Here is a 23,046-nt window from a genome sequence, read left to right as displayed (position 1 = left end):
CCCCAACAATTCCCATTCTTTGCTCAGCACTGCCTGCTGGGATTGCTCAGATTGCCCATGCAGCACCAGGATGCTGCAGTGTTCCAGGGACACTGGTGCCTTACAGGCAAGGTTTGGTGGCACCAAGGGCCATTGCAGACCAAACCTTCACAAACGAACCCGTCACAGAGCTCAATTCTAAAGTCATTGAAAGCTCAAAAGATGATCAGTTTTGAGAGGAATGCAGAAGCAAGTCCATCGCTTCCTCCAGTAATAACATTAGACTTCCCTCTGCAACCAAATAATCCATTTTGTTTATCAAATTAGTAAACTTTTGACTCAATCACAGGGGACGTTACACTATTTGTGACAGCTTGGAAAGGCTGTAAATCATCCACAGACTGTAACGGGAATATCGCAAGTCATTGTAATGCTTTATGGAGCACACGTTGCTATCTCGCATGAACCATATGTTGTGGTGTTTGTGTTATCCAACCCTTACATAAGCCGTTGATGAAATTACCATCACAAGACAACAGCACCGATGGGATGGAGCAGGGAAACTCGGCGGCGCGGTGGCCCTGCTGGCTGGCCGTTGCTTTGGGATGGCGGGGAAGGCGCACCTTGCGGGGCTGGGGATGAGAGGGTGACGGGATGCAGCGCGTTCACTCCAAAGTGCGCGGTTAGGGATGGGGCTGAGCGGCTGGGAAGCCTATGGGACGCTGCAGGGGGAAGCCGTGCGCTCCGGACCGCCCCAGGACCCGCAGCGGTAGCGGTGCCAGCCCGGCGGGCCACGTGCCGCGCACCGCGGGCACAGACTCCACCTCCCCCGGCTCCCGCCCGCCCCCACGCATCCAGGAAGGGAAGAAGAAGAGGAGGAGGAGGAGGAGGAGGAGGGAAGAGGGGGGGGAGAAAAAAAAAAAAGCACACCGAGAGAGGTTGAAAGGAGGGAGCTCGCGGAGACCCACCCTTCTCCCTCCTCCTCCTCCTCCTCCTCCTCCTCCTCCTCCTCCTCCGGGTTGCTGGCCGGGCTTTTGTTTTCCTCCAGCTCCCCGTTTCCCACACGTGATTGCCGTGTTGTTGCACGGGGCGCTGCGCCGCGCGGCTGCACCCATAAATAGGGGCAGGGCAGGCGGCGGGGGCTCGGCACGGCCGGGCGGAGGGTAGCCCCGCGCGTTCCCATCCATGTGGCCCGACGGGGCGGCAGCCCCTCCGATGGCACCCATGTCCCGCCGCCCGCCCGCGCCTCGCTAGCCCGCCGGCCTGAAGGGCGGCAGAGAGAGAAGCGGCGGCCGGCGGGAGGAAAGCGGGGAGGGAAGGGGGCCGACAATGGCGGCGGCCGCCGCCAGTCCGGGCAGCCCCGCGGCCGCCGGGCCCCTGCCGCCGCCGCCAGAGTCGTGCCCCAGGAAAGGGCCGCCGCCGCCGCCGTTGCGCGGCGACCCCCGGCGCAGGCAGGCCGCGCTCTCCTTCCTCACCAGCATCTCCCTCGACGGGCGGCCCCCGCCGCCGGGCGCCGACGGCTCCGCCGCCGCCTCCAGGCCCCGCCAGGCCCCGCCGCCGCGGCTCGGCAGCCCCCCGGCCGCGCCCGCCGACCCGCCCCGGCCTCGCGAGGAGGAGGAGGACGAGGAGGAGGACGCGTTCGCCGCCGTGCAGGTGCCGGCCGCCGCCTTCTTGGGCGCCGCGGGGCCGGCGGGGAGCCGCGGCCGCCTCAACTCCTTCACGGCCGGAGTGCTGCCCGCTCCCTTCGGTCGTGCCAGCCCCCAGGGCCCCGGCTGCTGCGAGCCGGGGCAGCCCGGCCCCGCCGCCGCCTTCGAGCTGCAGCGATCCCGGTAAGCGGCGCCGGGGGGCGAGGCGGAGGGGAGGGGCGGGCGCGGGGCCGGGCAGGTGCTGAGCCCCGTCCGCGGGCCGTGCGACGGGCTGCGGGCTCCCCGCTGCCGCGGCGCTACTCGGGCGGGCCGCGGGTCGGGGCGGAGGGGCGGGCCGCGCCGCCGGCTTCCCGGGACGCCCTTCGGTCGCCCGCGCTAGGTGTGCCCGTGGGCTGCCGCTCGCCGCGGGGCTGCTTTGCCTCGAGGCGAGCTCATCCCATCCGCTCGAGAAGCGGAGACTTTGTGCTGAGAAGCTGCGAGCGTGTGTAGAAATGTGCAAATGCGTATGGGCTGCTTGCTCTGCGGGTGCAAAATGAGCTGCTTGCGCTTCTCCAGCAGCGCTCTCGGGTATCGAGGCTGGAGGGGGAGAGGGGACCGCTTTCGGAGCCCGCACCGGCTGCCGCTCCCACATTCCCCATTCGCCACACTCCCTCTTTGCTTCTCCCTCGGACACATAGGTAGGCTTTGAGTCACATGTTGTTATTGCAAGGGCTCGTAAGGGTAATTAAGCATGGATCGCCGCCGAAAAATCGCTCTCAGAACCAACTGGCTTGCAGAAATCCCAGGTGTTCGGGAGGCGGTTGTTTCAGCTATGCTCCTTGTTTCTCACCCTCCGCCTGGGTCTACTGGTTGCTTTCTGGTGCTGCCCCCCAGGTGTCAGTCCTACCTTCCAGCCCGTAGCCCACCGCTGGGTTACAGCCTGTCTTCTCTCTGAGTGTTCATTGTAGTGAGTGCTCCGGAGCATCCTCCTCTCTTTCCCTTGCACCCATGCATCCTGCTCCCGGTCCTGGAGTGATGCTTAGTCGCACCCACATCATTTCTTCCTCAACCTCTTGTTACTTTGCTATGCATCTGCTTGCCACCCTCTGGGTTCCTCCTTCTGTGACTCTGCTTTTCAGAATTAACACAGGGAGGTAATACTGCTCTTGTCTGCAGACCAGGGATCCAAAGCCCCATGGCTGTGCTGGTGGCTGTGATACGGCACATGTGCAGGCTGGGACAGGCCTTGGCCTGTGTTTGACAAATTTATTTCTGTTTTGGAACATGTCTTTTTCTGCTGTTTAATACATATAGCTGAAGGGGTAGGATGGCAGCATGCATGCAATGGCTTTGCCCAGCCTTTTCTCTTCATTTCAATGAAACGCTGCTGTACAGACCCCGATGCCTGGATGAGCTCAGTGCTACTCAAAGGTAAATCGCAGACATGCACGTGGCTGGCACCAGCCTCAAAGCAGGTGCTCACGCAGCCTGTTCTGCCCTGCAGGAAGCAAGGGTGGGTGGCGGGGGCCTGGCATGGCAGTGACTGCCCAGAGACAGCCGTGAAGGCACAGAGCAGCCGCCAGGAAAATCAGATTTCTGTAGTTTGTGTGTACGGCTGCTGCCTCTCTTCCCACCCGTTTGCTCTCCTTGCAGCAGGCTTGGAAGTGAGTTTGTGTCATTTGACAGAGCAGTCCTCTGTGTGTAGGCACAAAGAACCACCTTCTGGTACCCTCTTGGGCATCATGTTGTTTTTGTTTAGTTTTCAGAAACCATTGTTGATGCACAATCAGAGCTTCCTGATTTTTTTTTTTTGTTTGTGTTAGCAGTTTGTATAATTGCAGACTAGTTTATATTTAACAAGGTTATCATTAACGTGGTTTGGGTTTGAGCTCTGTGCATATTCACAAGGCACAAGTGGCACAGGGAGGAACATGGAGCTGCTTGGAGGCTAGTGTGTAATTACATGAAAGGGAAAAACACTGGTGCAGGAGTTGGCTTGTTGATGCCTAAGGCTCTCGTCTGGGGCTGAAGAAGTTTGTCTCAGCTAGGTGGCAGAACCTGGGGCCAGGTTGTGCCACATTTTAATTTTGCATTGAATTAATTCATTCAATAGCCTCATCTCAATTAGCGAGGACTTCTGTGGAACAAGATTTCAACAACGCTGGTTTAAAGTCATTACAGAGTCTGGAGATTGGGTAATGGCCCCATTCACTTGTTTTTCTTCATGCCTATGATTCTTATTGCCATTATTTTCTTTGCAAAAAATACTGTCACTTCCATATGTGAAGTTTCCTTTTCTATGCACAGCTTTTCCCAGTGGCTCAGGTTGTAAGGAAGCAGTGTGGTTTTGCCAAGGAAACAAATCAGTGAGTGGATTTGGAGTTTAAGCAGTGCTTACAGTTGTGTTTGTCGATGTCACTGTATGACAGCAGATGGGAGGGAGAATTTGTACTCGGAGCATCTGGCAACAGAAAGGGATATCTGCTGAGTAATTGCTGGGGGAAGGGGGATTCTGTAAGGAAAGGCGTTCAAGCTACCATGCTTCAAGTGGATTTATCTTCAGAATGTATTTACCTGCAGAACAAATCTCATTTCCTGTCTAATTCTGAAATAAATGTATGATTATTAAAGCTTGTAAAGATTCAGTTTGTTTCTACCCATTAGAAATCGCTTGTGTCTTCCACCTCCTGTCTCTTTCAGCTCTGATAATGCAGAGGGTAGACAACTTCCTCGCTCAGCTTTCCATTCACTGCCAGAGTTTTGTTATGCACAAACTCAGACTTTCATTGAAGACATGAAAGCATTTGGGTATTTAAGAATAGTGATGTTTTGGCCAGGTATTCGTCTTCCAAAGAGAGGCAATAAAGAGAGGTGCTGAAATTGTAGACATGCCTGGCTGTTGTGGGCCTCGCTGGGTAGAAGCGCTCCGGCAAGCACCCCAGTTTTACTGCAGAGCTGGACGAAAGAGGAGCTGCTTTGAAATGAGTGTGTTACAGGCCGAGTCCCGAAGGAGGAGCAGAAGAGAAGTGGAGGGCACTGTCCACCCTCTGGAATGGTGCCAGCCTCAGGCATTTGCTTGTGAGCCACTGGAATTGCATCGGACCTTTTGTGTGCAATTGAGGCTCTGTTATTCACTGAACCTAAAGCCCTTCAGTCAGCCTAGGTTTTAGAATGATGTAGACAAGAACAGCGTGAAAACAGCGATTTAATGGTCTGAGAAGTGAATGGAAAGTGCACATGCTGAACTAAGTCTTTTCATAGGTGTGTGACCTTGTGTACACTGATCATTGCTGCCTCTGAAGGAGGGGATGCTTTGGTGACTTCAGTCATCATTTCAGAAGGCTAAATGGCTGTCCTGTGCCACCTCAAAGAGGGGATATTCAAGAGGGGGATTAAGACTCTGTAATAGGGGCCGTTTGAGTGGTTGCATCAGTGTCCTGCTGCGGCTTGTTTCCAGCTCTGCAGGCCGTGTTGAAGTCTTTGATGCCAGGAAAAGACTTGCTGTCCTTGTGCACCCAGCTTGCAGGCTCCTCATGAGCCCTGTGAAGGAAGCATAAAGCCCCATTTACTTTCTGAGCTGTGCGCATGCTGATCAAGGCCAGCCCAGCATCCTCACGAACTGGCACCCATCTCTGATCTTTACATGCTTTTAGGAAGAAATTAATTACTCAGAGGTTGGTGAGGTGCTGGCACAGCTGCCCATGTAAGCTGTGGTGCTCCATCTCTGGAGGTGCTCAAGGCCAGGTTGGATGGAGCCCTGGGCAGCTGAGCTGCTGGGTGGCAGCCCTGCCCATGGCACGGGGAGGGACTGGGTGGGCTTGGAGGTCCTTTCCAACCCAAACTATTCTGATTCCCTGTGGTCAGGGCACAGGTTTGAACCTCTCCCTATTGCTTCCTTGGAATATGTGGAACCACTGTCCTATTTCAGATGTCATTTGAGGCTGACCAGTGGTTCAGAAGTTATTGTAGTACAGTCATAGGAGGATACATATGCCAATGGACAGCGTAGCTGCATCAGCCTTGTTTCCTTAATTTACAGAGCTTTAAAGAAAATTGCTCGGAAGCTTGCTCTGGCATATTTCACCTTTTACTGTAATACTCAGCAGATATCTTCAACCAATCAGAAAGATAATATTCATCAGACAAGAAAGAAACCTCTTTGCTGTCAACTCTGAAGAGGAGCTGGGACAGAACATAGTGTACACAACTACTAGGGCATTAATTAGTCATCTTTAAAGGCAGGCACTAAGGCAGAGCTGTCTCTGAAAGAAAGTATCAAAGCTTGACAGGTTTTGAAGTGAAATGACCCTAAAGCCAGCTCAGTTGCTTTCTTTTTATCAGGAAAGCTCCTGTTCAGGCAGGCAGGCTGGCCCATTTTGTTAAGTTGCTGCATGCTACTTCTGCAGGCACAGTGGAGAGGTGAGGATTGGGGCATCCATGTGACTCACCAGCCTCCCAGACCGTCACAGGAACGTAGTTTGATGGTTGGTAGGTAGATGAGATAATGACAATAGTTAGATGACAGCTTTTGTATAGTAAGTGTATTTTAATCAGTAGCTGTTATGAGTTTGTGAATTATTCTGGTGGAGTATATAGCTTTGATTGGAGCAGTTGAAAACAACCAAAATACAAATACATGATCTGAAATGTTCTGTTTGAAAGGAAGGAAAAAAAAAAATCTCCAGTAATGAAGGTTCTGTGGTGTGAGTTCAGAGTAGTGAATACCAGGTAGGCTCTCTGGAGTCTCTGTAGAGTGGGGAGTTTGCAGGGAGATAAAGACAAGAAGTGTGAACAGTGATTCAGAACCAAACCATGATTTATTTGTTCCTTATTTCAGCTGTTCTTTGTCTCTCAGTCAAGTTCTCCACTACACAAATGTAAATTGTATAGTTTAATCTGAAAATACAGGAGTTCAGTTATAGTTTTTGGAACTTCTCTGCATTGCGACTTCTGTAGGCACAAACTCTTACCCCATGTTAAATATCCGATTCTGTTTGAGCAATACAAATACCCGTAAGATTTGTGTCTGGACATACTCTTGTACCTCTGAGGACACAAGTAGTCCTTTCTTGCAAACAGTTGTACAGACAGGATGGCCTCTGAGGAGTGTGGGACTGCCACAACACAGGTGACACGGCAGGTGCAGTGAGGCATAGAGCTGGCTGCCTCAGTAACCTGACTGATAAACCCTTGCCAGCTTGTTGTAAGATGTGATTGCTAGGAAATGGAAATCACATCGTTTATCATATATCTACCAGCCTACAGTTTGCAGAGAAGTTTTTGATTCGTAAGAGGGTCTTAGCAAAGTTTTATTTCCTGCAGGAACCAGGATAAAGAACTCATAAGATCTGTTAGGAGAGGAAAATTTCACTGTTGCTTGGAGAAAACATGATGTGCCAATAAGATGCTTTTGAGAACCTCTCTGGCATGCATCTTAGGGTTTACTTTTCAGGATGCAGTATGCAGATCTAGAGAGTACTTATTTAAGGAACTGTGAGGTTCCTCTACAGTGGCTACTGTGTTTTATGTGTAGCAACTGCCTTCCTGTCATGAATGCTAAATGTATTTTCTGTTCTAATGATGTGTTTCAGAGTCAACATTGCTCTTAGTGGCTATGTTTCAAAGTTTTTGCTGAAGGAAAGTTTTCTGTTACAGAAAATTTAGAAGTGAATGGAAAGTTAAACAAAGGCTGGCTTGCCTTCTTTAAGAAATGTTGACGTATCTACCTATCTATTTATTAAAAACTGCCCCATTGTCCTGTATACAAATATAAAGGACAATTACACGTTCTTAGTAAGCAGTTTTACTTTACTTTTGCCTATGTTATTATAATGTTATTATAAATTAGACTGGCAATTTTGAGGCTTAGGGAAAGAAAGACTCTCTCCCCACAATTGAAATGTGTTTTTTTTCCTGTTTGTCTTGGATGGCAAAAGGAGTTTTATGTTCTTTCTGACCCCAGATCCTGCAAGCTCTTAAGTATGCATTTATGTATGAATGAAATTACTTGGTTAAATCAAGGGTCAATGCATAAAGTTATTCCTGTAAATAAATCTTTGCATTTTCATGGACTTTTCTGTATAATATTGGTGGGATAAAAAGAATAGAAACCTAGATAACTTTATTTATAACTCCTCAATGGGACAACTATGGATTGCATTTTGGTGTTCCTACAGGTAATCATGATGCCAAGGCAAATGTAATTAGGTTTTCAAATCTGAGTGCTGTGTAGACAAATCAGCTGTAAGAGCATCATTTTATAGATAAAAGCATTCAAAAGAAACATAAATCTCCCTGTGAAGGAGGAAAAAATCCCCTAATTTTGTGTAACAGGAAAAAGCTGTAAGGTGACGCTATGCTGACTTCTTTCTGCACCACATCATTCAACTGGAATGAGACTCATGGAACAAATGGGAGAAAATATTCTGCTTTATTTTCTTTCTCTGGACTTCGGGTAGGATGTTGAGGACTAAAAAGTTAATGCTGCTCATTTTGCAGCAGTAGGCTTCAGTATTCCCAGCATCATTTAGTTCTGGTGTGTCTGCGGGGGATGGAAGTGCAGGGAGAGGTCCTAGCCCTCCAACAAGACTATATCATAGGGAGGTTAAGAAACCAGTAGGGAGATGGGGTATTGAGAGATCCTGAATTGAGATGTCTCCCTGTCTGACAGGAGTACATGCTGGCACTGTGGCTGGATTTTAATTTCATCATGATGAAAGATTCAGATGTTATTACCGTTGCTTTTCTGTAGAGCTGACGCTGGAGCAGCCTGTTCCCAGCTGCTAGCAGAAGAAGAAATTCCAGCCCCAGCATGGTGGTGTGCTCTTTGGAGGGTACAAGCAGCACTGCATTGCCAGTCTGCTTTGGAGGTAGATCTGCTCAGTCTTAGTCTCTTGGGCAAGTGGTGCTGGAGGAGGGGAGAGCAAAACTTCACCATCCCAAGGACCAAGAGTAGGGTCCTTCAGGAAGGACATGAAAGAACGTCTGCTTTCATCTGAAACACGATGAAATGGAAAAAAGGGAACCAAATGGTGACTCTCATAAGACCCTTTGCCTCTAGGTATACTTGAACCGTGTATGCCATCTGCATGGATGGCGCAGATCTCCTTTATATACAGTCCATACCTTCGTGCTCACAGTTGTGTTTTGGGAACTTGTACTTCCCAGCCCACTGTGCTCAGCCTGTCTAAAGGATATAATATAAAACAAGCTAGAGATCAGCTGTGATCTGAATCATGTCTTGTCTTGAAAGCATCTTTTTGAATTTTTTTTTCCTTACCAACTTCATTCTTTGTGCCTTGTCAGTCATCCCTCTCAACAGACAGAGAGTTTTATTTTCCTGTTGCTTCTGTGCTTGAATTAATACTTGCAGATCCAACAGAAAAGGAGGCTCACTTCCTCCTTTCTCGGTCTCGTTTTCAATCAGTTCCACCCAGGCAAATGCGGGCTGACAGAAAGAGCTGCACACGTGTCTGTAGGGGTGTGCTTGGTTTGCACAGCACAGAGAGCTGCCCTTGTTAGGTGGCAGAACTATGTGAAAAAGGGACTCCATTTTGATGCCTGGCACATAGGCAGAGTTGAGAGGACTCAGTAGTTAACAAGCAAACTACAGTTTTCCACACTGCTCCAAGTGAATGATATCATTTCCGTAATTAAGCACTGTAAAACACTGGCGTGTTTTTTTGGATAAAGTGAAAAGAGGGAAAGCACTTTCTGATGTGACAGTGCAAAGTGTGGTTTAATTGCTTCGGTAGGTGAGTTGAGCAGGTACTGCAGCATGTTATGTAAAAAGACATGGAAAAATCATAGGCTGCTATTAATAGCCTAGAAAAATGTTCTTTAAAATACAAAGGCATAATTATGCTTTCTAAAACAGAGTTAATATAACCTCCTGTCTTCAACTCTTATGCATCTTGGGAACCTCTTTAATTTTATAAGGCTGTTGTTTTCCTTAATCAAAATTGTGTTTGAACCCTAAATGGTGTTTGTAGAATACCATCTTTTCACATAACCCAATACAGGAAAGGTTACAGATAAGAGTTGGTTACTTAAAAATGTAAAACTATTTACAGAAGAACACAAAGTACCTTTGTTAAGTACCCCCATAGCGACCTTCTTCTGCAGTTTATCTACAAAATCCACATTGTCACGTGTGCACAACTTATCTCAAGTTAAAATGCTTTTCTATTTCAGAAGTAGCTTCAGGTATTGCAGGAATCATGAGCAGACTTGCAAGCAGCAGAAAGTATCTGTGGATATATTTATTTAAAGGAACAATTTTCATTATGAAAAGTTTTGTGCTTCTATTTGTTTTAAAGAAATTATTGTATTAATTTCTTATTTGTTCATTAGGTTCCATGTTGATTTGGAACTACGCAAGTCAAAAACAGTGCTTAAGTGTAATAAGGAGCAAATGCATTTAAAAAAAGAAAAAAAAATTGTATTAATTTGTCAGCATCCTTCAATAGTCATTTTTAAGGTTAATGCAGCAGTAGTAGATATTGCCAGCCTCATACTTTGTGTTAAGACTGAATGCATGATGTTAATGAAAATGTGTATTTTCTCCCATTCAGTCTTGAGCTCAGAGCATTCATCTTCCGGAATGATATATCCTTGCAACAGGAGCAGGAAATTTTTATAGCATGGTTCTGATGCTGTGCTCAAGGCCGTACAAAATCCTGTTGCTCTTCCATGTTGTTTATGAACTAACCTCCAGAACTCCTGGCTGTTTTCTGCAGTAGGGCACCTCACAGTGATGTAGGTTATAATTTACTACACAGGGAAAGGAGGTGAGCGATGGAGAAGAAGGGGCTGAAGTACAAAAGACCTTGTGAACCTCTTGCAAATGTTGAGGCATGTGAAAAGGAATGGTCTGAACTGCTCAGGCAAAAATGAGAACAGGATTAGGCCTGTCTACTCTATTGTAGGTGCAGAGGTAATGTTTCCAATCTGTCAAGCAATTGCCTACCTTGAATATTGTAGTGGATAAATGAACATGATAAGAAGTGGTTGAGGATGGCGCAATCTATTGTATAACCAGTAGTTGTCTTGTACAAAACAGAACTGCAACAAGTGCAGTTCCCAGGAAAATGTCAACGGTGTTTCTTTTCTTCTGTGCATGTGCGTATCATCTACACGTTAGAAGAAGCACAGCTTTTGATGTGTTTTGATGATGACTCTTCATCCTCACGTCCACTTTGCTAAGGTAGGAGGTTATGGTAATGAAGATCGGACTTTGCAGTGTCTTTTTCTGGATTAGCTACGTCTTGTGTCATTGGGGCTGAAGAACACAGCAGTGGAGCAGTTCAAGCTGAGACTTTTTTTTTTTAGAGTCTCTGAACCATGAATTTGAGGAGCTCTCTGGGCTCCTTTGCAAAATCTCACTTTAAAAAGACAGTTCATGCTTCTCCTTTAAGTTTTTTTTCTGCAAATTTTGCTTCCTGCATTTATCAGCCCTGCTCTGGTTCACACACTCGTCTACCCTCATTTTGAAGGGAGCACTTGGTGCTGCAGACCATAGTTGTAATTCTGTGTTGACTGGAGCTAGCAGCATGCTTCTTGTTAACTAAGTGGCTCAGAGAACTTGCTTTGTGATGATGCATCAAGTGAAATAGACAAAAACTCTCCTTATCTAACTCAAAATATGGAGTTTGTGGCCATATAACTACAAGACTCCTACATTATTGAATATTAACATGTCTGGGAACAAGGAAACAGAAAACTGAAGTGTAGATTGTTCTTTTCTAATGAGACATGACTGTGGTTCTCTGCCCTTGGGGTTGTTGTTTTCTCAAGTTTAGAATGAGAGCAAAGTTGGAATTCAAATACCTGAAAGCCTGGTCAGCTCTTCACAGCGTATCTGTGTCCTGCTGTGAGGTAACAGTCAGTCCCACTTAGTGCTCCTTAGAATCACAGAATCATTATGGTTGGAAAAGACCACTAAGATCATCTAGTCCTGTCAACCCATCTCCACCATGCCCACTGACCATGTCTGCGAGTGCCACATCTGCACACAGTTCTTGAGCACCTTCAGAAGATGGTGACTCTGCCACTGCCCTGCACAACTTGTTCGAATGCCCAGTGACTCCTTCTGTGAAGCTTTTCCTAATATCCAACCTGAACCTTTCTTTCACAATTTGAAGCCGTTCCCTCTTGTCCTATTGTTGTTACCTGGAAAAACAGATTGATCCCCCTCCCACCTCACTGCAGTCTCCTTTTAGGCAGCTGTAGAGAGCGATTAAGGGTCTTGAGTCTCCTCCAGACTGAACAATCCCCATTCCCTTTGCCTCCCCCCACAAACCTCAGAGCCCTCACAGCTTTGTGCCCTTCTCTGGACGTACTTTGGACCCTCAATGTGTGTCTTATAGCGAGGGGCTGAAGAGACTGAACGCAGTACTCAAAGTGAGGCCTTACCAGAGCTGAGTACAGAGGGATGGTCTCCTCCCTGCTCCTGCTGGCAGCACTACACTTGCTTTGCACAAGCTGTTTAAAACATACAATCCACTGAAGAAAACAAAAGTCATCAGAACGGTGAATTATTTAAATTTGAAGCCTCAGGGAGAGTAATGGGCTTTCTCAATCTAGCAGACTGCACCATGCTGTCGAGCAATGTGGCCTAGGAGGAGCAGAGCACAGAGCCTGGAGCTTGAGGACAAGATGTCTATGCTGTGCGCCTGCAGGCCTGCTCTAGCCTGGCCCTGCAGACTGGGTGCCCAGCATTAGTTGGTGTGCCGACAGTGGGTTCCTGCTTGGTGCCATCTGGTTTAGTCCTGTGGGGGAGAGAGCCTTCGTGCTCTGGGACTGTTCTGTGGTACCAAGAGAAGCACAGCACACGGTATGTGAGCATCATTGCAAAGTTGGCTTCAAAAGCATCCCTCTTATCTGAAGTCAAACACAGATATGCTCATAGAATCTCGGTTCCCTTATAGTACAAAGGGACGTAAGCTAATTTACATTTTTTAAATGCATTTCCTCTCACTTGGCTTTGTTTTCATTGGACTCTGTGAATTCAAATGCTTTTCCACCTAGTCTTTTTCTTTGGGAATTAATTGGCTCTCCTCTTTCCGTTGGAGGTTATAATTATTCACACTAACAGACATCTTTCCTGTCTGTTTATTAGAAAAGGTGAAGTAGAAGAAAAAAGAAAATTCAAAATTCTATATCATGTGTTGATGAGAGTTTGTAAGTTTAAACTCTGTTCTGCATGGTTTTCCTCTTGTCCTACCCTGTTTTTAGAAGAGAATGTAAGAGAGCTTTTGTGGGGAGATGGTAGTTGGTGCTGTTGAGGTCTGGGGAGCGGAGATCTTTTTTTATTGTTATTGTTCAGGTCTGAGGAGGCAAAGGAAGGCAGAATCAAAAGAACAAAAGATCTGTGTGCTTTGGGGTTTGCTGCTGCTGGCTGGGGCTGTCCCCCTCAGATCAAAGCATTTAAACTTCCTCCTTTGCAGAGATTTGCAGCGAGGAAGGATGATGCTAGAGATGGACACACAGTCAGAAAGAGTGACAGAAATGTACTTCAGATTTCTTTGTCAGGCAGATTCTGTGTCTCTAAAAGAGGAAAGAAAAGAATGCATTTCCACTCTTTTCCAAAAGCTAGCAGGTCATGCCCAAGAGGGGAAATCTTCTAAGTTCTCCTTGTAGCTTTTTGAAAGGTAATGGAACAATGTCCTGTTAGCATTTGTATCTCTTGCTTTACTTGGTGAATCTCTATGGATTGTAGCCCCATGTTGGGATCGAGCAGCTGGACCAGGCTTGCTGGCAGAACAGCTCGCAGCGTTCTCAGCCTGTATGACCTCCTCGTCCTCATCCTCCTGTGTAGCCCACGCTGGTGGCAGACACTCAGAGTGACTGAGCATCCATTTCTGCTTGTTTCTGCAGTCTAAAAGGTGGTGTAAAGCCTGTAGAGCTTAGTAGTAGGGCTGGAGCTGTACTATGAAAGCTGAACCTGTATTTCACTTCAAACAATGGCCGTATGTTAACACTGTGTTTGTCCTCATTATTTTATACAAGGATGTTTATTCTGTATTGGATGTGTGGGGGTAAATGTTACCAGTTGCTAAAATACTGTGGTTTTTGGTTTGTTTTTTTTTTCTGTTGTTCCTGTCTACAACTATAGTGGTTCTACTCCCAGGTTTTGTTTTTAATTTATTTATTTTTTAAACCTTCACAGCACTGCCTGCATGTCATAGGTACAGACTGTGTATTAGGAAAAACAAGGGAGAGAACCAGCTAGGGGAAATACTTAGGTTTGGGGCCTCTTTCTTTGCACTCTTTCTACCTAATAAAAACACAAAATTTAGTATGCAAACAAGCTTGGGAGGGTGCTGAGCTTAGTTCATCTTAATATGTGATAATGCTGCCATCAAGGTGCTTTATTCTGTATATTACCCAGATGCAACTTATCTACAGTTTGAATCATAGAATCACCAAGGTTGGAAAAGACCTGAAGGATCACCCAGTCCAACCATCCACCTGTTACCAATAGTTCTCACTAAACCATGTCCCTCAACACAAAATCCAAACGTTCCTTGAACGCCTCCAGGGTCGGTGACTCCACCACCTCCCTGTGCAGCCCATTCCATCACCTGACCAGTCTTTCAGAAAAGTAGTATTTCCTAACGTCCAGCCTGAATCTCCCTTGGCACAGCTTGAAGCTGTTCCCTCTAGTCTTATTACCAGTTACACGAGAGAAGAGGCTGACCCCAGCTCACTACAACCTTCCTTCAGGTAGTTATTTGGAAGTGTTATATGACCAAAAATGCATACTACAGAAGTTTGGTTCTTGTCCTCCTTCTTAGAAATAAAAGAAAGACGTGCATGTATAGATAATAAAATATAGTGATTCTGGAAGGTACATTGCTTGTTTAATTGCCTGTGTGGCATCCTCCTTGTAAGATTAAGTATTTTCAGTAACAGCTGTGTGGTCTGTATCCTCACTCTTTCACTTAATATCTGTCCTGGAGTGATGTAACTGGTATCAGTATGGTAGGACTTCAGCTCCCACGTAACTCCTTACTAACAGAAAATTGTAAATGAGAAATTAGGTTGTGTGTATGTAATTCCAGTAGGCAGTATTGTTGCTCAGCACATTTTATTTTATTTTATTTTATTTTTCTCCTTGCAACAAAGCTCCTAGATCTGCAGTGAAGTATTTTGTGACACATTTTTTTTGAATGGGCCTTTTACACTGCTTTTGGTTCTTTAATGCAATAAGCTTTACCAGGAAACAAGAATCTCTTTCTTCTCTGCCTGTGTTTATTCAGCTTGGGACAGTGATGCTGAATATGCAGACGGATGCAGAAGTCAGATGATCTAAGATGTGTGATATTATAATGTTAGCTGTTTCACATGAAAATAACTTTAACTCTATCAGAGTTGTTTTGTCTGCATTTAACGTCTGTACCATCTAGAAGTCTGAAGAGCTGTCTTTTTAAAAGATTTTTTGTGTGCTTTCACCACTAACGCTATTCTGAAGTAAATCCTCTCTTAGTTATACCCTTTGAAAGAAGTGATTAATTTGCAACAAGTATTTCTGAGTGAGCTACTGACAATGAAAAATGGCTTTATAAAAACAGAGCCTGATCCTGCAGACAGCTGCTGATCCATTCGGCCTTACTCTCACAGGTAGCTTGTTGCCTTTGGCTTCTCACAAAATCATTGCCTAACACAGAGAGCCAAAAGGAGTGGTTAGACGGATTCGTTTGAAAAAGAGCCCTGTCAATCAAGGTTTCTGCAGAAGTCATTAGTCACGCAGTGTTAGTACTTCTGTGAGTGTTCAGGTGTGTGAGCTTGTGCGGAATCAGATCAAATGCTTGGCACTAGAGACTTTTCTCAGTTATCTAGTTCTTTTAATGTTAAAGGTGGATATAGCTTACTACAACCTAGTAGAATACTGCACACTAAATCATGGCAGTCTGAACATGGATCTGCTTTTTTCACAAAGTCATGTCAGGGTGAGATTTTTTTCAAGGTATTTCATACCTTATATCCTCCTGTATTCTGGGAGAAGTAGTCCTTGAGAGTAGCCCTGCTGAAAAGGACTTAGGAGTTCTGGTTGATGAAGGCTTAAAATGAGCCAGCAATGTGCACTTGCAGCCCAGGAGACCAGTGGGTAACCTGGGCTCCATCAGAAGAGGGGCGGCCAGCAGGGTCATGGAGGAGATTGTCCCCCTATGCCCTCGTGAGGCCCCATCTGGAGTAATGCATCCAAGTGTGGGCCCCCCAGTACAGAAAAGATGTGGAGCTTTTGGAGAGGGTCCAGAGGGAGGGCCGTGAAGATAATTTGTGGATTGGAGCACCTCTCCTATGAAGACAGACTGAAGGAATTAGCTTTGTCCATCCTGGAGAAGAGAAGGCTGTGGGAAGACCTCACTGACCTTCAAATATTTAAAGGGAGTGTATAAACGTGAGGGAAGTCAACTTTTTATGCAGGTAGATAGTGTTAGGACAAGGGGGAATGGTTTAAACTAAAGGAGGGGAGATTCAGATTGGATATCAGGGGGAAGTTTTTTATTGAGAGAGGTGAGGTTGTGGGCGCTTTGTCCCTGGATGTGTTTAAGGCCAGGTTGGATGGTGCCTTGGGCAGACTGATCTGGTACTTGGTCTAATGGCTTGTAGCCCTGCCTGTGACAGGAAGGGTCAGAACGTGATGATCCTTGAGGTCCTTCCAACCCAAGCCATTCTATGATTCTAAGGAGGCAAGACAAACTGCTCTCAGAATTTTCTCCAGATGGTTTTACCGTTGTTCGTTGTTGTCGTTGTCTATCTGAAGTTCTTTATAGAGCAGGCTCTTATTCTAGGAGGTGGCTGTAGGTAGTTTGGGGCAATTGAAGGGATTACTGGCCCCAAAGCAGTGTTTGGCAGAAGTAAATATGCTCACAGTTCCAACGTTCTTTTTCACCAACCAAAGTACCACCCTAAACTGAAAGAGTTGCTGGTTCAAGCAAATGCGCAGGTAAGCTTAAGAAACAGTTCTGCTCTTACATCCCCTTTTGATAGTTCAGCTTTCAGAAACACCTAGCTTTTTAGCTGGTGGGAGTGGAGCTGTACCCAGTACATCTCTTGAACTTTTCGCACGTGCAAGTTCAGCAATCATTGAAATGTGGCAGATGTATGCATGTCATTTCTGGTTTGGGAAAATTAAGGACCAAGCAACAGATACTATAAGCAGTGCCTTAGCATTTGTTGAGACTTTTAGGGTGTTTTTTATGACAGTTGGAAGCACTGATGTTTCCAATTTATATGATCTCATAAAGGATTCTTGTCATCCTCTCCATCTCCATTGCAGCGAGTCTTACTCCAATATTACAAGCTTCAAGGTCTTGCAGTATATGAGGAAGGCTTTTAAAGTTCCTGGACTATAGGAATGAGGTTGAGATACTCGGTCTAATCTCTTTGTGTTCTGCCTTCTTGACAAAGTTGGTAACTTTTAGGATCAAAAAAGGATTTTAAAAGATGCAGCCTGAAAAATCCTCATACCAGAGGGCAAAAGATAACTCTTTAAAAATTCACAGAAGTTCATGCATTTTTGATATGTTTTAGCTTTTTATTTGTTGTTTGAATGGATAATAGTCAGTGGTGTCTTGGGCCTTCTGCTTTCAGAGAATCAGCAGGTAGAAGAGAAGACATGGTAGTATGTGCACTTGTAGAGTTCCTGCATCCGTTTTTTTTGACAGAGGAAAATACCAAATCCTATCGTGGAAGAGGTGGCTGTTCAGGACCACGAGTCAGGGAAAGATGCTGCTTCTGAGGCAGATGTTGGCACTGTGGGATCAGGACTAGCCGCTGTGCTCTGCTGTCTCCCTTAGCTGAAGCCAAGGTTGTGAAACTGTAAAGCAAGCAAGTACACCCTGACGATCAGCAGTGTGTTTCTAGGAGGAGATGCAGAGAACGAGAGGGCCCTACCGTGAGCCTCACCTCTGCAGCTGTATTTCTGGAAGGGTCTGGATGTGGAAACCTCGTCTGGCCTCTTCCCTCTGAGATTTGTAGTACTGAGCGTGGTAAAGGTGAACTTCTGACTTTTTAACTTCTAAGATTGCTTTATTATTTTCTGCAAGGCAGCTGCCTCCTGCTTTGAAAATGTGGTTTGCTTGTGGACGTGTACAGGCAGCACTGCTGCCTGCCCCGACAAAACCAGTCGGGTGCTCCAGGGCATGCTAAATGCCCAACAGCGCGTTAACCTGTCATGAGACCGGGTGTCATTCCCGGCAAAGTTCAGATCCAGCAGGGAGCTTTGTCAGAGTTACCTGCTTTATGTGGGTATGGTTTCGTAATGCTGTTCAATGGCCACTTTGGGGAGCAGTGCCTACAAGCAGCTCACTGTCAGCTCTTGCCTAGGCCTGGTCCCAGCAACAGGCAGGCTGTGGGTCTGGCTGCCCCTAATTCTCACTTCAAGCCACAGAGGCAGTCATGAGGTGTGTCCCATCGGGACACCTGGGTCTGCCTGACCTAATGTTTTTTGGTTGTAACAGTCATGGGCAGCAGTAGAAGCAAAACAAGAAGTGGTACTGCAAAATTGTTGCAAGAGATGATGTTGGGGTGGGACACAGCTTCTTTTTCCTTGTTTTCCTCCTTACTTTCCCATCCCTTCTCTGTTGTTGGCAGCAGCTCAAGGCACTGCAGAGGTTTTTTCCCAAGGCTCTTTTGTTTAATTGACTTTGGGTAGTGAGATGTGAATTGGGAGCCTGGCTTGGGCATACAGCTTCTCCTTGTAATTTTTCTCACTTTGCATTAAGCGTGCAGCTACAGGCAGTCTTTCTGAGGGCTGCCCTGAGGAGCTGCTCTGGGTTGTTGGCCTTTGTGTTGCCTGGGGAAGATATAACTTTATGGCTATAAACCTGTGTCTTCTGGCTGCTCCCATCTGAGAGAACAGATTATTTTTCTGTATCAGAGAATCAGTACTACGAATTGCTGAGAAAATTGCAGTCCTTTAGCATGAGAACAGGTGGGTTGAAATGACCTCGGGATCATATTGAAGCACATACGTCAGTATCGGGATCATAGTAAAGTGAGATTTTGAGGGCACAGGGGACCAGTGCTGGTGCTGGAGACCTCTTGTACCCTCTGGCATGGCATGGGGCCATCCAAGCATCCCCTTATAGGTACAGAAAGGAGACTTATAAGTATTTGGACCACTTTGCAAAATGCCTTGCAATTTTTTTTTTTTCCCTTCCTGATACTCATGGCGGAATACTTCCTGAATTGAAAGAGCTTCTGAATCATAAAGTTGAGGGGTAATAGATGGTTGAGAACAGTATGGCCTTGCTCCATTTGTTATCTCAAATGCCTGGCAGTTTCTTTAACAGGAGAGATTTCTCCAGTGTTCCTGTGTTAGTGGGACACAAGCCTAAAAAGCAAAAGAGTTTGATAAGTGAATATTAATGAAATCTGTCATTAATTACAGCTAGAACATGCTCTTGGAGAATTCATTGCATTTTCTGTGGATCTGAATATAATTTTGCTTTTGCAATCCTGTTAAACATTGTTGCAGTGTGGCACTGAGAAAGCTCATTATATTTGCTGTATAAAGATTATGACTTTGGGGAGATGATTGTTCTGTGGTGGTTGCCATCTTCCTTGTGGTCCTATCAAGCAAACTGTTAGATGTGGGGAAGAGGGGGAAGCTGTGTGTAAGCCAGATTTTCTGTCTACCTGGAAATGCAGCCGTTAATTCTTGTGATCCAAACCAGAGGAAACTGAGCGCTTTTTTTTTTTTTTTTTTTTTTTTTTTGAGGAAGCAGAACCCTTTGGAAAGGTGCCATGTTCCAACAGTAAGAAATGTTTCTGTCCTCCTTAAAGGTGGATATATATGTATACGTATTTTTTTGTCATTTAGTCAAAACTCTGAACCTGAAGACTAGCAGACACCTCTGGTTCCTGATGATGTGGTTGGTGCTCCTGAAGATTCCACCCTTCCCGCTGTGTTGTGCGTTTTTTAAATTTTTTATGTTACAATCCTATGTGTGTCCCTTTGGCCTGCTTGTTTCTGTTAGCAGAAGTCTGAGCTTGGTGTGAGTTAAAGCAGATTTGCCTTTGCTCACAGCGTTTGTGCACCAAGGTATGGCTGAGGGGGAGAATGTTGAGGCAGAGTTCTGCAATGTGCTTTTTTTGCACCAGGCAGCATTTAACTTCAACAAGTCATTTGCTGACCTTGGTTGAAGTGATATCTGCAGACTGATAGCTCTAATTGGACACCAGGCACCTGGTATGTTAGTGATTAAAAATAATAAACATTAGGACTAGTTAGTGTTCGACTGCCTTGAAACCACTGCATAATGAGGGTACACTTACCATCAGATTAGGTCACGAAGTAGCTTTGCTGCAGCTTGGAAAATGAGGATCAAAAATAGTCCTGTGATTAAAACTTTGGCTTTTGAAAGCTCTTCAGAGAAGGAAGATGTGCAAACGCAGATGTACGGTAGAAATTAAGCAGTCTGGATACACACAGTTCTTGAATTTAAAGGGAATAATTGATTGAAGTGCTGTGCTAGCTCATTTCTCACAGCTACCCTGTCTTAGCAAAATTTAATGAAACATCAGAATGATCTGGGAATAAGTTGCCTAAAATATAATCCATAATTGGTCCATGTATTAACAGTGAATTTCATAGTTTCTATGAGCATGGGACTGTTCTGCATGGACCAGCGGCAGCCTACAATAGCAGTTGCCTTAGTTTGGATTTGTGAATTTCTCCCACGTTTTAAAAATATTCTGTACATTTATCGCACATTTGTCAGCAGTGAAATAATTTCTCACTGAAACAACCTTTGCTTCCTGACACCATGGGGACTTGGTCTCCTCTGCAGCCCTGTGCCGCAGCAGTGAGATTCCATCAAGCACAGGGCAGCCTGCAAGCCCCATGGGTCCTGCTAGGCAGTTCTTAATCACCAGACAAAAATGAGTTTGAACCGATAAAGAAAAATGATTAAGTTCAGATTTTGCTCCTGTTATGTTGCTTTGTTTCTTCTGCATTAAGCAGAAAACACTGACTACACTGCAGCTGTGCTATGGGTACCTGAAGATTGAGGTCTGGTCAGCATTGTCCAAAACGTTACTTACTGTTTTATCTGTTGAGCCTGAGGGAGTCCAGCATAAACTTGTTCCCTGTGACTGTTTTAGATGCCCACTAACTGTTGGTCACAATGTAAGTTAATTAGCACTAACTGAGGCTGCCTTAACCTAGGTACAAAGCTGTAGTTCACAGGAGGGCTATGCAGGGCTGACCTTTATTTCATTTAATCTTATTTTTGTGTTAGGAAGTTTTCTAGGTCTCTGGAAGTTAACAGGTGTTCATGACGGCTGTTTCTCTGTTTATCAAGCTTCCATCTATTCTGCATGTAAGTACCAGAGTCTTAGGTGTCACTTTTTAAAATCCCACATCCATATTAGAGAAAATCCACTATAGTGTGGGTTGGCATCTCTTTAGCTTATGCCTGCTTGTGCCTGGCCTGACCCTACGTTAATGTATTGGAAGTGGTGTTGCATTGAAGGGGGTGGTGCACGTGACATGGACGTGACTTATAGTGTTGGGTGTACAGCCCCAGTCATCATACACCCATAGAATTGTTTGAGTTGGAAAGGACCCTTAAAGGTCACCTACTCCAAATTCTCTGCGATGAACAGGGGCACCTGCAGCTAGATTAGGATGCTTAGAGCCCTATCCTGACCTTGAGTGTCTCCAGGGACAGGGCATCTGCCATCTCTCTGGGCAAACTCTTCCAGCACCTCACCACCTTTATTGTAAAAAACAAACAAACAAACAAAAGCCCTACCTTTTTCTTTATATCCAGACTAAATGTCCCCACTTCTGGTTGGAAACCATTTCCCCTTGTCCCATCCCAACAAACCTCGCTGAAGAGTCTGTCTGTTTTTTTTTTTTTCCTTGTAGCCCCTCTTTAGAGATTGTGGTAAATCAGATGGTGGTGTGCTCCTTCATCACCATCTCTCTTAGCCTGCACATGAGTTTTCTGGGTTGGGGGGTGGAGTGGGGAGCAAAGTAATGGGGTCTGTGAAACTGGTTAGTGTAACAAGCATGCAGTGTGAAATACAGATCTGAGGCTAGCTCAAGTCAGGAGCCTGTTCAGAAAATCGCTGTGGACTTGACTAGAAAACAACAGCAATGCCCCTGGCAGGAGCACAGTTCTGGCTTGCTGGGGCAGATGCATTCGCATGTCTGTTTATCAGTGTGCTCAAGCTGAAAGGCTGATACAAAGTGCTTCCTGTTCAGCATGATAAATAGAATTTTGCATGATAATTATGTTTACAGCAGGACAGATGTACTAATAACATGTCCCCTAAAGACTTCAAATGAGCTATAAAAGAACCAAATCTCAGCTGAAAATGCTGGCAGCAGTAGTATTAATTGTGTAAGTTACATCTGATAATTGTCTTGTTTCATTTGAATGAGGCAGTCAGCTATTAATGGCTTGTGCTCTGTAGTACCAAAACAGCCAAGTGTGCAGAATTTGTCAGTCTGGTAATGTAGTTATATATTAGCAATGCATTCTAATGGACATACTCCAGTGCATAGGAAGGGGGAGAAGTGTTGCAGTTAATTTCTAATGCTATTTCATGTTCTGTATCAAAATACTTATGTGCCTTCAGGAAGAGAACTTCTTTTTATCTATCAATTGTTTGAAGTAAGACAATGCCTACAGGAAAAAAAAAACAAAAACCAACTTCTGTGGTTATTGAGGATTGAAACGAAGAATGACTAATTAGCTGTCTTGTTCCACTTATCTCTTCCACACTGTGATATGAATGAAATTCTTACCCGTTTTCACATATTAAAGATCCTCCTGTTCAGTGAATCTGTTTACAGACCAAGTGCACACACACATAGAGATAGATAGATACAGATATACATATATATATAATATAGATGTAATCTAAGAAACTTGGTATAAGCTATCACTACTCTAAAAATTAGGTTTAATAAGATGTCGTCAAATGAGTGTCAATATTAGATGTTGTGCTAAGATTATAGTTAAATAAAGATATTGCTGGTAACTAACCAAATGTAAATCCCCACTGGTCCAGATTGAATTACTTTTTGTGACATCCTAATTCATTTGCATTCCCAAAGCATGTTTCTTTGGTCTGTGGTAACCTGTGCTACAGATAGCATCCCAAAGGAGCACCCTGCTCACAGGCCTAACCCACATCCTCTCTCTGGCTGATTAATCTACAAATCCTTCAAATTTCTTAGCTATGCTCTTACATCAGAGTATCCCTCGGTAAAAGATGTGAGCAGAATCCTGAAATGGGCTGCCTTAGCATAAGAGGGGCTCTTTGTACTTTCATTAGGAGATATATATATGTATATATATATTATTTTTATTATATTATTATATATTATTTACACTCTTGGCTGGGTGAGGAGCTGGCTGGAGGGCCGGGCGCAGAGAGTGGTGGTGAATGGAGTCAAATCCAGCTGGCGACCGGT

At 45.3% G+C, this 23,046-nt stretch overlaps 1 protein-coding gene across 1 annotated transcript in view; it reads left to right on the top strand.

The window, feature by feature from the left end:
* Nucleotides 1-1,308: 1,308 nt before the first annotated feature.
* Nucleotides 1,309-23,046, top strand: part of CABLES1 (Cdk5 and Abl enzyme substrate 1) — a gene marked incomplete at both ends in the record, with an annotated part of 67,039 nt that continues 45,301 nt past the window's right edge. The window contains one exon of the mRNA XM_079533959.1: nt 1,309-1,808. Coding sequence (XP_079390085.1) covers nt 1,309-1,808 — 500 coding nt within the window. The remainder of the gene's footprint in view (nt 1,809-23,046) is intronic.

Source organism: Tetrao urogallus (assembly GCF_951394365.1).
Source record: "Tetrao urogallus genome assembly, chromosome: 3".
NCBI classification, from domain to species: domain Eukaryota; kingdom Metazoa; phylum Chordata; class Aves; order Galliformes; family Phasianidae; genus Tetrao; species Tetrao urogallus.
The sequence above is the reverse complement of the archived record's forward strand: the minus strand, read 5'-3'. Positions and strand labels throughout refer to the sequence as shown.